At 51.3% G+C, this 12,128-nt stretch overlaps 1 protein-coding gene across 14 annotated transcripts in view; it reads left to right on the forward strand.

Annotated features, from left to right (window-relative positions):
- The window catches only part of Mink1 (misshapen like kinase 1), a 53,440-nt gene that overhangs the window by 33,373 nt on the left and 7,939 nt on the right, over positions 1 to 12,128 (forward strand). For 12 of the 14 annotated variants that reach the window (XM_090349795.1, XM_090349784.1, XM_090349785.1 and 9 more), the window contains exons 2-12: positions 1,041 to 1,106; positions 4,871 to 4,927; positions 5,026 to 5,151; positions 7,986 to 8,096; positions 8,436 to 8,526; positions 8,896 to 9,026; positions 9,621 to 9,675; positions 9,797 to 9,875; positions 10,077 to 10,252; positions 10,637 to 10,706; positions 10,994 to 11,204. In XM_090349795.1, coding sequence (XP_090205921.1) covers positions 4,913 to 4,927; positions 5,026 to 5,151; positions 7,986 to 8,096; positions 8,436 to 8,526; positions 8,896 to 9,026; positions 9,621 to 9,675; positions 9,797 to 9,875; positions 10,077 to 10,252; positions 10,637 to 10,706; positions 10,994 to 11,204 — 1,065 coding nt within the window. In that variant the 5' untranslated portion in view covers positions 1,041 to 1,106; positions 4,871 to 4,912. The remainder of the gene's footprint in view (positions 1 to 1,040; positions 1,107 to 4,870; positions 4,928 to 5,025; positions 5,152 to 7,985; positions 8,097 to 8,435; positions 8,527 to 8,895; positions 9,027 to 9,620; positions 9,676 to 9,796; positions 9,876 to 10,076; positions 10,253 to 10,636; positions 10,707 to 10,993; positions 11,205 to 12,128) is intronic. The other 2 variants (XM_090349786.1, XM_090349794.1) reach the window with 1 other exon arrangement.

A 12,128-nucleotide genomic window follows, 5' to 3' on the forward strand; every position in this document is an offset into this window, starting at 1 on the left:
CCCGTCCTGCGTGCTGATTATTTTAGTCAGTGAAGGCATTTGGAGCTTGTTAATAGGTTCTTTTGTCATTTTTTTTAGTTTTGGAAATACTACACTGTTTTTCAAGCACAGGAGAGTGATTTACATTTCCCACTGTTAGGAATGAAGTGCTGCCTGGTGTCAACACACTTGATTCCTCAGTGGCTGCCTTCCTCCTGCCTCCTCTCTCGGAAGCTTTGGAGTGGGATGGTACAGGGGCCAGTTTCTCCAGCTTGTAGCCCGCCCTCCCAATTTCTCTATTTCCAAAAAGCAGTTCTGCCATGGGGGGTGTGGGTAGCTTTGGGACAGACTGGCAGCTGTGCTGCTGAGGCCAGGGAGCCTGCTGTGGCCCAGAGGGGGATAGGCCTCTTTAGAGGCTTTGTTCAGCCCTAGGCCCTCCTCCTGGCACTGCCAGGCTCACAAGAACAGGGCTGCAGAGTGCTCCCTGCTCATCTGACCAGCACAGGCCCTTTCCCAAGTCACCTGCTCCCCCTCCTTCCCTTTACCTGCCACCAGATGACCTGATCTCTGGCCAGAAGCCCTCATTTTGGAAGAACTCAGAAGGGGAGAAAAGGATTAAAGGAGGTGGCTCCTTGCTGGCTCCTCCTGTGATCGTCCTGTCTTTAAAATAAAATAAGAACAATGACAATTAACTTTTACTGTGCGTGCACACTCTGTGGCAGGTTCCATCTTGGCATTTTATGAGCATTACTTCACCAGAGCCAGCGGTGTGTCCTCAGGCACCCTAGTTTTGCAGGCAAAGATAGACATGAGGTTGTCGTAAGCTAGAGATTGGGAGGATGCCCTGAAAAGCCATCAGGACTCTGATATTCATCTTCTCTTTTCCTTTGAACTCTTCCCTTCCCCCTATTCCTTCCACTATCAAGAACAAGCCCCCTCCATCCCCCAGGTGCCCCCAAGGACATCCTGGTCTCACTCACAGTGCAGTCTAATGATTGCCTCCCCTCCCCTCCAGCATCAAATCCTTTCTGAAGTTCTGACATGTGTTCCTTCTTCCCCAGGACCCTGCTGGAATCTTTGAGCTGGTGGAAGTGGTTGGCAATGGAACCTACGGACAGGTGTACAAGGTGAGACACTCGAGGTGTGGCCTGCACAGCTGTAGGCTCTCTTGAGAGGAGTGGGTCTGGAGCTACGGGAGATTACAGAGGGGCTGGGGGGCCCTGAGAAAGAAAAGACCGAGAGAGAGGGCCAGGAAACAGAAGAGCAGGGCAAGTGGGGGAGGAGGGGCTGCCTGGGCTCTGCCTCTGAGACAGAACGGGTTCTGGGTGTGGCAGGGCAGCTCTGTAGCTGGCAGCTGTGAGACAGGAAGCAGGAAGGGCCTAGAGGATGTGGGGGAGAGTATGGCGGCGATGTGGGTGGCAGAGTTCACCTGGGAATTCAGAGCGCAGGCCTCTAGCCGGCGTATGGTCCCCTCCAGGATTTGACAGGTGGCCTTCTGCAGAAAGGAAGCTGTTTTCTTGACCTGCATCTGCCTCCAGCAGACCTGCACCCAGAGCAGTCCTTCTGCTTTTTTTTTTTTTTTTTTTTTTTTTTGTGGGTCATGGGGCTTGAACTCTGGGCCTGGGCGCTGTCCCTGAGCTCTTCAGCTCAAGGCTACCACCTTACCCCTTGAGCTACAGCCCCAGTTCCCATTTTCTAGTGATTAATTGGAGATGAGAGTCTCATGGACTTTAGTGCCCTGGGTGGCTTTAAACCTCGATCCTCAGATCCTCAGCTAGGATGAGCCACTGTGTCCGGCTCCTTCGGCTTTCCAGGCTGGGTATCTTCATGCTTGCGGTATTGCCTTAGCCATTGCTTGCACCTTTCAGCCTGGCCAGCCAGCAGCCTACTCACATGGCCTGACCACTGCCCATGCTTGGGTAGGGGAGCGGAGCAGCCATAGCAGGGAGTAGAGGTATTCATGGCCTATGCCACCCCATGCTAGATAGAAGACCCCCCTAGAGCAGTGATCAAAACTTAGTGTTTCATCTCCAGACCTAGTGCTAGCTATTTCCACAAGTCTAATGCGTTTCTGGATCCATTTGCCTTTCTCCTTCCTTCTCTCCTTGTAAGCTTTGGGAAGCAGGCGCCTCCTATTTCTTGCCTAGCCGTTTCTATGGAAAGGCAACTCTGTGTGCTGTGCTTCTCTAAGTTTTAGCCAGGATTTGTGTTAACATAGCAGGATAAAGTAAGGCGAGTTGAAAAAAGGAAGATACAGTTCCTGTTCTCTACATAGCAAATGAGAGTAAAGAAAGCCTCCTGGGGCCTAGTGGTAGAGTGTTCACCTAGCATAGTATGCACAAAGTCTTGGGTTCTATTCCTCAGAACCACACATACAAAAAAAGCCAGAAATGGTGCTGTGGCTCAAGTGGTAGAACACTAGCCTTGAGAAAGCCCAAGGACAGTACCTCGGCCCTGAGTTCTAGCCCAGGACTGCCAAAGAAAGGAAGGAAGAGAGGGAGGAAGGAAAGAAAAAGAAAGAAAGCGAGCCATCCTTCTGGGCTTGGCATCTTAAATGGCCACTGAGTACAAGATTAGTCCAGGCTGGCAGTATCCATGTCTGTTACACAAAGGGGCTGCTTTCCACTCCTCCGCTCTTCTCAAGAATCCGTGGGCTTTCCCATCCAAACCTTTGATGGCTCTGGCTAAGAATTTCTCCAGGATGGTGGGGAGAATGAGGAATCGCTGGGACAATCAAGAAAGGGACTTCCCTTCTATTAGACTGGTGATGGGCCAGGTACCAGGGGCTCACCCCTATCACCCTAGCTGTTCAGGAGACTGAGATCTGAGGATCATGGTTCAAACTCAGCCCAGACAAGAAAGTCTGTGAGAATCTTGTCTCCAACTAATTTCAGAAAGAGCCAGCAATAACACTGTGACTCAAGTGGTAGAGTACAAGTCTTGAGCAAAGGGATCTCAGGGATAGCATCCAGGCCCAGAGTTAAGCCCCAGGACCATTAAAAAAAGAAAAAGACTGGTGGCCACAAGTTTGGCCTAGTAGTAGAGTGTTTGCCTACCCTGCACGAAGACCCGGGTCCGATTCCTTGGTACCACATACATAGAAAAAAGCTGGAAGTGGTGCTGTGGCTCAAGGATAGTGCTCAGGCCCAGCGTTCAAGCCCCACAACTGGAAAAAAAAAAAAAAAAAAAAAAAAAAAAGACTGGTGATGAAGCCAGGCACTTATGGACTATGGCTCACACTTGTCATCCTAGCTACTCAGGGGACTGAGATCTGAGAATCTGAGTTAAAAGCCTGGGTAAGAAAATCAGTGAGACCTTTATCTCCATTTAACCACTAAAAAGCTGAGGCTCAGGCTGGGAGTTTGGCCTGGTGGTAGAGTGCTCGCCTAGCACGGGTTCGATTCCTTGGTACCACATACATAGAAAAAAGAGCCAGAAGTGGTGCTGAGGCTCAAGTGGTAGAGGTCTAGCCTTGAGAAAGTCCAAGAACAGTGCTCAGGCCCTGAGCTCAAGCCTAGGACTGGCAAAAAAAAAAAAAAAAAAGCTGAGGCTCAAGTGATAGAGCACCAACTTTGAGCAAAAGAGCTCAGAAACAGTGCCCAGGCTGGGCGCAGTGGCTCACAACTGTAATCCTAGCTATTCAGGAGACTGAGATCATGGTTCAAAGCCAGCCTAGGCACTAAAGTCTGTGAGACTCTCATCTCCAATTAGCCACTAGAAAACCAGAAGTGAGGCTGTGGCTCAAGGGGTAGGGCAGTAGCGTTGAGCTGAAGAGCTCAGGGACAACGCCCGGGCCCTGAGTTCCAGTAGCAATACACACACACACGTGTGTGTGTGTGTGTATGTGTGTGTGTGTGATGATAACTGGATCCCTGTGAATGCCACACCCATAAATCCTTATAAGAAGGCTACTCAGAGTATTATGGTTTCAACAAATCTTAGAGACTCTTATTTCCAATTAACCAGCAAAAGGCCAAAAATGGAGTCATGGTTCAGGTGGTGGCACACAGCAGTAAATGCAGACAACTGAGTGAAAGTGAGAGAGACCCAAAGTTCAGAAGGAGAATACACAGACTGTGCTTGTGCTGGGGTGTCAGCATGTTCAGCCAGCAACTCTGCCCAGTTTCAGTTGTGCAGCTGTTCTTTCCCCATTAACAATGAAAAGCCTTACGAGTAGATTTGATCTAGGATAGGCCTCTCGTCTAGAGTAGGTGAGCCAGGAAAGCACTAGAGAAGGGTTCACCCTTCCTCTTCCTTCCCAGCACCTCCACTGGGGTGAAGAAATACCTTTCCTCCAACTGTCATTCTGAAGGAAGCCTGTGCCAGGTGGACTAGAGCACCCTGCCTCTCATTCGTCTTTCCCAAGTTTGTTTGTTCGCTGAATGAAAAACCCTCTTCTTTGTCACAGCTTTTTTTTTTTTTTGGTCAGTCGTGGGGCTTGAACTGTGTGTCTGGGTGCTGTCTCTGAGCTCTTCAACTCCAGGCTAGTGCTCTACCCCTAGAGCCACAGCGTCACTCCCGGTTCTCTGGTAGTTCATTGGAGATAAGCGTCTATGGACTTTCGTGCCTGGGCTGGCTTTTTGAAACTCGATCCTCAGATCTCAGTCCCCTGAGCAGCTAGGATTTATAGACATGAGGCACCGGTGCCTGGCTTTTGTCACATCTTTATAGCCGGGAAGGACAGTCTTCAGTGGTTTTTCTTTTAGCCACAAGGCCCAAGAACTCTCTTCTGGTTCCTTCCTGAGACCACATGTAGACTTAGGTGTCTAGCCACAGTGAAGGCCCAGAAAACAGCTGTAAGGTGTGCTCCTCCAGGAATCAAGCCTTCCTTATGGTCCTGCTTCCTAAGCATAGATCCAGACCCCTCCACACTCTGCTTTATGTCCTGCAGGGTCGGCATGTCAAGACGGGGCAGCTGGCTGCCATCAAGGTCATGGATGTCACGGAGGTAGGGAGTGGAACTGGGCAGAGTTGGGGAGGGGAGAAGAATGGCATCAATGGGGGGCTTGTGGGGTCTCAGGAGCTTGCCTCCTCCCATTCGCCTAGGATGAGGAAGAAGAGATCAAACAAGAGATCAACATGCTGAAGAAGTATTCTCACCACCGCAACATTGCCACCTACTATGGGGCCTTCGTCAAGAAGAGCCCTCCCGGGAACGATGACCAACTCTGGGTGAGAAATGCCTCTGGCTACCCCTACCCCTCCTGTATCTCACCGCCTCCAGGCACTCATTGCTAGTGTCTCTTCCTGCCAGTCCTGCCTTCGTGTACCCGGCCTCTCTGGCTTGTGGATCACCTTTTCCCAGGCAGTCTGACAGACACTTTATAAATGGCAGTGGACACCTGGTCTTGGCCAGAAGGGATTGGGGAAACAATCCATTTGTTCTCCTACTTGTGAGCATAGCATTGGGATCCTGGGAAAGCCACAGAACCAAAATTCCTATGGGAAACAGTAGGACTCAGACACCAGCAGCATAGCCCTTCCTGGGTTTGGAAGCAGAGCCTGCCCAAATTCCTTCTGACCCAAGGCATTCCTAGGAGTCATTCCCTCCTGAGCCCGGGCATGGGTGCCAGTGGATTCTCCAGCCTCACCCTTTGTGGTGCTGGGCCCAGCTCCAAAGGAGAAAGTAGCAGAGAGCATCACAGTGGCTGTGGGTTTTGGTGAACATGTCAGGTCTCCCTGAACACTCAGTAAGCACCTGCTGTGTGCCCTGCACAGATAAGCATGAGCCATAGTCCTAGCTTCTGAGACAGAAGGACGGATGGACAGACAGACAGATACACACACACACACACACACACACACACACACACACACACACACGTGCAAGAACAGGTTGTTGTCAGGTTGTGAGCAGCAGGAAATCATTAGGACTAGCATCAAAGCATAGTTCCCTGTCACCCTCTTGTGGACATACTAGGCACCATCCTCATCTCTCCTTCCTATACCCACTGTGGTGGTGGTGGTGTTGGGACTTGAACTCTAGGCCTGGGTGCTGTCCCTGAGCTCTTCAGCTCAAGACTACCTCCCTATCCCTTGAGCCACAGCGTCACTTCTGGTTTTCTGGTGGTTCATTGAAGATAAGAGTCTCACAGACTTTAGTGCTCGGGTGGTCTTTGAACTGGGATCCTCAGATCTCAGCCTCCTGAGTAGCTAGGATTGCAGGCATGAGCCACCTTGCCCAGCCCACCCACATCTTTTTTGTCCCAGGTTCAGGCACAGGACTCAGGGTGCACACAAATTACTTTCATTGCCTAGACAATATATGTGCCCCATCTAGCATTTTCCTGTATTCTTCGAGGCTTTTGGAGAAGACACTAGGACAAGAAGTCTTTCTGGGTATCCTTTGGCACTCACTGGGTGGATCCCATGCACTTCTCTATTGGAACAATCATGGAAGACCAGATTCTTAGCCTCTTTTTAAATTTTATTTTTCTGTCAGTCCTGGGGCTTGAACTCAGGACCTGGGCACTGTCCTTGGACGCTTTGCTTAAGACTAGAGTTCTACCACTTGAGCCACAGCACCACTTCCAGCTTTTTCTGAGTTTGTGGTACTGAGGTCTCAAACCCAGGGCCTTGTGCATTCTAGGTGAACACTGTACCACTAGGCCATGCTCCTGGCCATCTTAGCCCATTTTTTAGTGGCAAACTTTTTCTGTAAGTACCATAGGTTCTGTTGGTCATATTTGCTCCCTCACAAGAACTCAGATCTGCTGATATGATGTCATAAAAGAAACAATACAGGGGCCGGGAGTTTGGCGTAGTGGTAGAGTGCTTGCCTAGTATGCACGAAGACCCAGGTTCAATTCCTCGGTACCACATAGATAGAAAAAAGCCAGAAGTGGTGCTGAGGCTCAAGTGGTAAAGCTCTAGCCTTGAGAAAGTCCAAGGACAGTGCTCAGGCCCTGAGCTCAAGCCCAGGACTGACAAAAAAAAAAAAAAAAAAGAAACAACAGAGGGGCCAGGATTTTAGCCTAGTGGTAGAGTGCTCACCTACCATGCATGAAGACCCAAGTTGGATTCCTCCGTAACACATACATAGAAAAAGCCGGAAGTGGTGCTGTGGATCAAGCTCTAGCCTTGAGAAAGCCCAAGAACAGTGCTCAGACCCTGAGCTCAAGCCCTAGGACTGGAGGGGAAAAAAAAAAAGGAATAGGAAATGGAGCTGTGGTTTAAGTGGGAGAGCAATATCCGTGAGCTGAAGAACTTAAGGACAGTGCCCAGGCCCAGAGTTCAACTTCCGTGACTGACCAAAAAAAAGCAATCGATAATATGTAAAAAAAAGAAACAAGGCTATATCCCCACATCCATATTGAGGTCACTACAGTTGGATCCCATATCACGTTTACATGTCATGAAATACGATTCTTTGGAATTTTTCCCCAACCATTAAAAATTATTTAAAAAAAAAACATGTGACTGGAGATGTAGCTTAGTGGTAGGATGTTTGCTTAGCATGTGTGAGGCCCTGAGTTGGATCTCTAGCATGAAAGAAAAGAAAATTTACACAATCATTCCTAGTTTGATGAATGAACACAGCAGCCTTTGACCCACTGTGGTCAGCTGACCCTGTCCTAGAGCAGTGGCTTACTTTAGGGTCTAGAGTCCTGGAGAATCGAATGAAAGCATGGGCCCTTCACTGAGGAAAGCATGCCCTGCTTCATGCGCGTGAACTTTTAGGGGGTCCTTGAAGAAACATTGTACATCACCATGTGGGCAGTTTTAGGGGTTCCACAGGGAATAACTTACCCTCATCACTCTGTGCGGTGTCAGGGAGTCCTAAGACTCGTGCTTAGGGCTCCGCTTCACCCTGCCAGTTCCTTCCCAGCTATGTTCCTTTTCCCTTTCTTCTGATCTCAGAAAGTCATGTGGCTCCTGGAGGGTTCGGCTCAACCCAATTGGGGTCCCAATACCTCTGGTCCTCCTCCAGGGTGCTGGAGCAGGGGCAGGGGTAGAGGCCTTCCCTGACGGATCATTTTCCCTCTGGTGCCTTCCTGGGACTGTAGCTGGTGATGGAGTTCTGTGGTGCTGGCTCAGTAACTGACTTGGTGAAGAACACAAAAGGGAATGCCCTGAAGGAGGACTGTATCGCCTACATCTGCAGGGAGATTCTCAGGGTGAGCGTGGGCCCTCTCTTGTGTCTTACCCTTGGGAAGGAGTGGCTGGTCTGATGGAATGGGGTGGCCACAGGCTTCCAGCCTTAATTGTTCAGGCCACTGGAAGAAAGCTCTTGTGTCCGGGCTGTGCCGGGGCTCCACTTGCAACCCTGCAGCTGCTGGGCCCTCACCAGAGCCATTGCTTCAAGGAAGCTCTCCTCAGGACAGTGCAGCCTGCACTTGGGCTAAGGGCTGGGAGTCTAGACAGCCCTAGCTCTGTGCAGACTGGTCGCAGTCCCCTCCCCCCAACCCCTTCACCTCCTTACTCTTCTCCGCCCGTCTCTGTCTCCGCTGTTCCAGGGTCTGGCCCATCTCCACGCCCACAAGGTGATCCATCGAGACATCAAGGGGCAGAATGTGCTGCTGACAGAGAATGCCGAGGTCAAGTTAGGTGCGCTGCTTGCTTCTGAGGTGCTCTCACCTCCAGTACAGAATGGGGGCCCCTTCTCCGGTGTGCTGGGGAGACCTACTCCCTCCCCTGCTCCCTGTTCTGGGATATCACCCTCCTGCTGAAAAAGCTAAGGTGCTTCTCCCCTGCCAGCTGCTTAGCGTATAGACATCTACCATAGTCAGGGACACAGCATGGCGTGATTCCCGCTATCAGAGATTCTCTCCCTTGGTCCCAGAGAAGCAGGAAGAATGGGTCAAGGTGGAGTGGAAGGGGTTGCGGAGCTGCGCCCCGCCAGGCACATCCAGGTCCTGGGGTGCAAGGCAGTGAACCCCACATGGCCCGCCCTGCTGACTCCTCTCCATCTCACAGTGGATTTTGGAGTGAGTGCTCAGCTGGACCGCACTGTGGGCAGGCGGAACACTTTCATTGGGACCCCATACTGGATGGCCCCAGAGGTCATTGCCTGTGATGAGAACCCTGACGCCACCTACGATTACAGGGTATGTGGTGGGAAGCAGGGAACAAGGGGGGGGGTCTGATGGGTGGCTTACAAAGCAGGGATATGAACAGAGTGGGAAACAAAATGATGTGGTAGCGGGGAGAACAGTGCAGTGATCCTGCCTGCCTGCCTGTCATCTCAGCACTTGAGAGGCTGAGGCATGAGGATCTCGTTCCAGATCAGCCTGAGCATCTCAAAATAAAAAACAGGGCACTTAGTGATTAACTCTCGGGAGGCTGGGTTCTGAGGATCATGGTTCAAAGCCATCTCAGGCAGGAAAGTCTGTGAGACTATAATATCCAGTTATCTGCCAAAAAGCTGGGAGTGGAGTTGGGGCTGTAGTGGTAAAGCACTAACTTTGAACACAAAAGCTCAGGGACAGCACCTAGGCCCGGAGTTCAAGCCTCATGAATGAAAGAGGAATGTTTTATGACAAGGAAGGTATAGATGGGAGACTCAGGTGACATGGCATACAGGGGCCTCAGGAGAGAGTGGAGCAGAGAGGGGTCATGGAGATGGCAGCATGGTGGATGGAAAGATCACTGGGCATAATTGTCAGGAATACTCACCTGTCTGCACCTCTCTCCCTCCATAGAGTGACATCTGGTCTCTAGGGATCACAGCCATCGAAATGGCCGAGGGAGCCCCCCGTAAGTGCTCTTTCCTGAGTCGAATGTGAGAAAGGGGACCGAGAGGAAGGGCGGAAGGGAGGAGTGGTCCTTTGGGCTCGCCAGGTAGCAGAGGGGCCGACATGTCCTTTCCATGACCCAGCTCTGTGCGACATGCATCCCATGCGAGCCCTCTTCCTCATCCCTCGGAACCCACCACCTAGGCTCAAGTCCAAGAAATGGTAGGCCTTTGAAGGGCAGGGGTCTGGGAAGAAAGGCCACACCTACCCAATGTCCCTTTGTGTCCAGGCTTGGATCTGCATGGTGGAGGTGTGGGGGTGGTGGCATTGGATGTGGAGGCCAGGAGGGAAGTGTGAGTGGTTTGGTCCTGTGACCCTGTCTTCTAAGGGGGGCTTCCCAGTGTGAGCCTCCACCATTTCCAGGTCTAAGAAGTTCATTGACTTCATTGACACATGTCTCATCAAGACATACCTGAGCCGCCCGCCAACCGAGCAGCTGCTCAAGTTTCCCTTCATCCGAGACCAGCCCACCGAGCGGCAGGTCCGCATCCAGCTCAAGGACCACATCGATCGCTCCCGGAAGAAGCGGGGTGAGAAAGGTCAGTGGGCAGAGGGGAGACAGAAGCACATAGGAGACACTTCCGCCCCATTCATTCTCCCCTACCCCTGTGGCTCCCTCTTTGCACTTCCCTCCCAGGCCCCAGCTCTCCCTGTAGAAGGAAATCTCGTACTCAACTATCCAGCCCCAAGAATAAGATGGCTTTTCTTTGTCCCTCATGTGCACGTGTGAGTGCACGACGCATCTCGAATGCTCCTCCCTGTGGCATACCACCCATCTTATCCAGCTCCAAACGGAGATGTCTCCCCGATGCTCCAGGGAGCTAGGCTGCCTAGACAGGCCTGACTGGCTCCCTAAGATTTCCTTAGTCCAGAGTGGGGCCTGGGACACTGGGCAGATCCATAGAGGACATCTACCCCTGCAGAGGAGACAGAGTATGAGTACAGCGGCAGCGAAGAGGAAGATGACAGCCATGGCGAGGAAGGAGAGCCCAGGTGGGGTTGGCTAGGAAGCAGGCGGGAGCTGGAGGGGAACACACTGGTCAGTGGCTCGGGGACTGTCAGTCTTGGGGAGGGAGAGGGTGGTTCAGGGCTGAAGTGGGGACGAGCTGGAATGAGACTCTATCTCAAAAAAAAAAAAAAAAAAAAGATTGGGAAAAAGAGAAAACGGATCTCCCAGGAAATGACCCAACTCAGACTGGCCTTGTGGAAGTATCCACTCAGGCAGGTTCCCCTTGGCTGAGGGAGTTCTGACCCCGTGCTCTTTGGTATCACTGATCCAGCTCCATCATGAATGTGCCCGGGGAGTCCACACTACGCCGAGAATTCCTCCGACTCCAGCAGGAGAATAAGAGCAACTCAGAGGCGCTGAAGCAACAGCAGCAACTGCAGCAGCAGCAGCAGCGAGACCCCGAGGCACACATCAAACACTTGCTGCACCAGCGGCAGCGCCGCATAGAGGAGCAGAAGGAGGAACGGCGGCGAGTGGAGGAGGTAGGGCTTAGCCCCGCCCCTGCCTTGCTGCCCCCCCCCCCCCGGGTGTGGGGTATTTTTTTTTGTTTGGTTGTTTTTTTTGTTTTTTTTTTTGGTCTTTCATGAGGCTTGAACTCGGGGCCTGGTGCTGTCCCTGAGCTCTTCAGCTCAAGGCTAGTGCTCTAACACAGTTCTACTTCTGGTTTTCTGATGGTTCATTGGAGATAAAAGTAGTCTCATGGACTTTTATGCCCTGGCTGACTTTGAACCTTGATCCTCAGATCTCAGCCTCCTGAGTAGCTAGGATTACAGGCGTGGGCCACCAGTAAGTACCTAGCTATGAATAGTATTTTTGCTGGAAGAATTGGAAAGAATTGCCTGGCTTCCATGTTCATAGAAAAAGCCAGAAATGGTGCTGTGGCTCAAGTAGTAGAGTGTCAGCCTGGAGCAAAAGAAAAAGAGACAGTGCCAGATTCTGAGTTCAAGCCTCAGGACTGGCCAAAAAAAAGAAAAAGAAAAAGACTCCTTAAAGCCACAGATTGCTTTCCTACACATGGCCACCTGCCGCCCTCTAGTGGACAAATGCTGTCACTGGCGTCCATTAGAGAAAGGTTGAGAGGCTAGGGCTTACTATTGTAGGCTCTTGGGTTTGTTTTTTGTTTGTTTGTTTGTTTGTTTTGCCAGTCCTGGGCTTGAGCTCAGGGCCTGAGCACTGTCCTTGGACTTTCTCAAGGCTAGAGCTCTACCACTTGAAACTCAGCACCACTTCCGGCTTTTTTTTTTAATGTATGTAGTACCAAGGAATCGAACTCAGGTCTTCATGCATGCTAGGCAAGCACTCTACCCCTAGGCCAAACTCCTGGCCTTGTTTGTTGTTTTGAGGGACAGTGAGAGGAGAAAGGTGTTATCCAGTCCCTCCCACCCCAAGGCCAGAGTTCTCTCTCA

The sequence above is a fragment of the Megascapheus bottae genome, chromosome 17 (genome assembly GCF_031878675.1).
Source record: "Megascapheus bottae isolate mThoBot1 chromosome 17, mThoBot2.hap1, whole genome shotgun sequence".
In the NCBI taxonomy this organism is placed as follows: domain Eukaryota; kingdom Metazoa; phylum Chordata; class Mammalia; order Rodentia; family Geomyidae; genus Megascapheus; species Megascapheus bottae.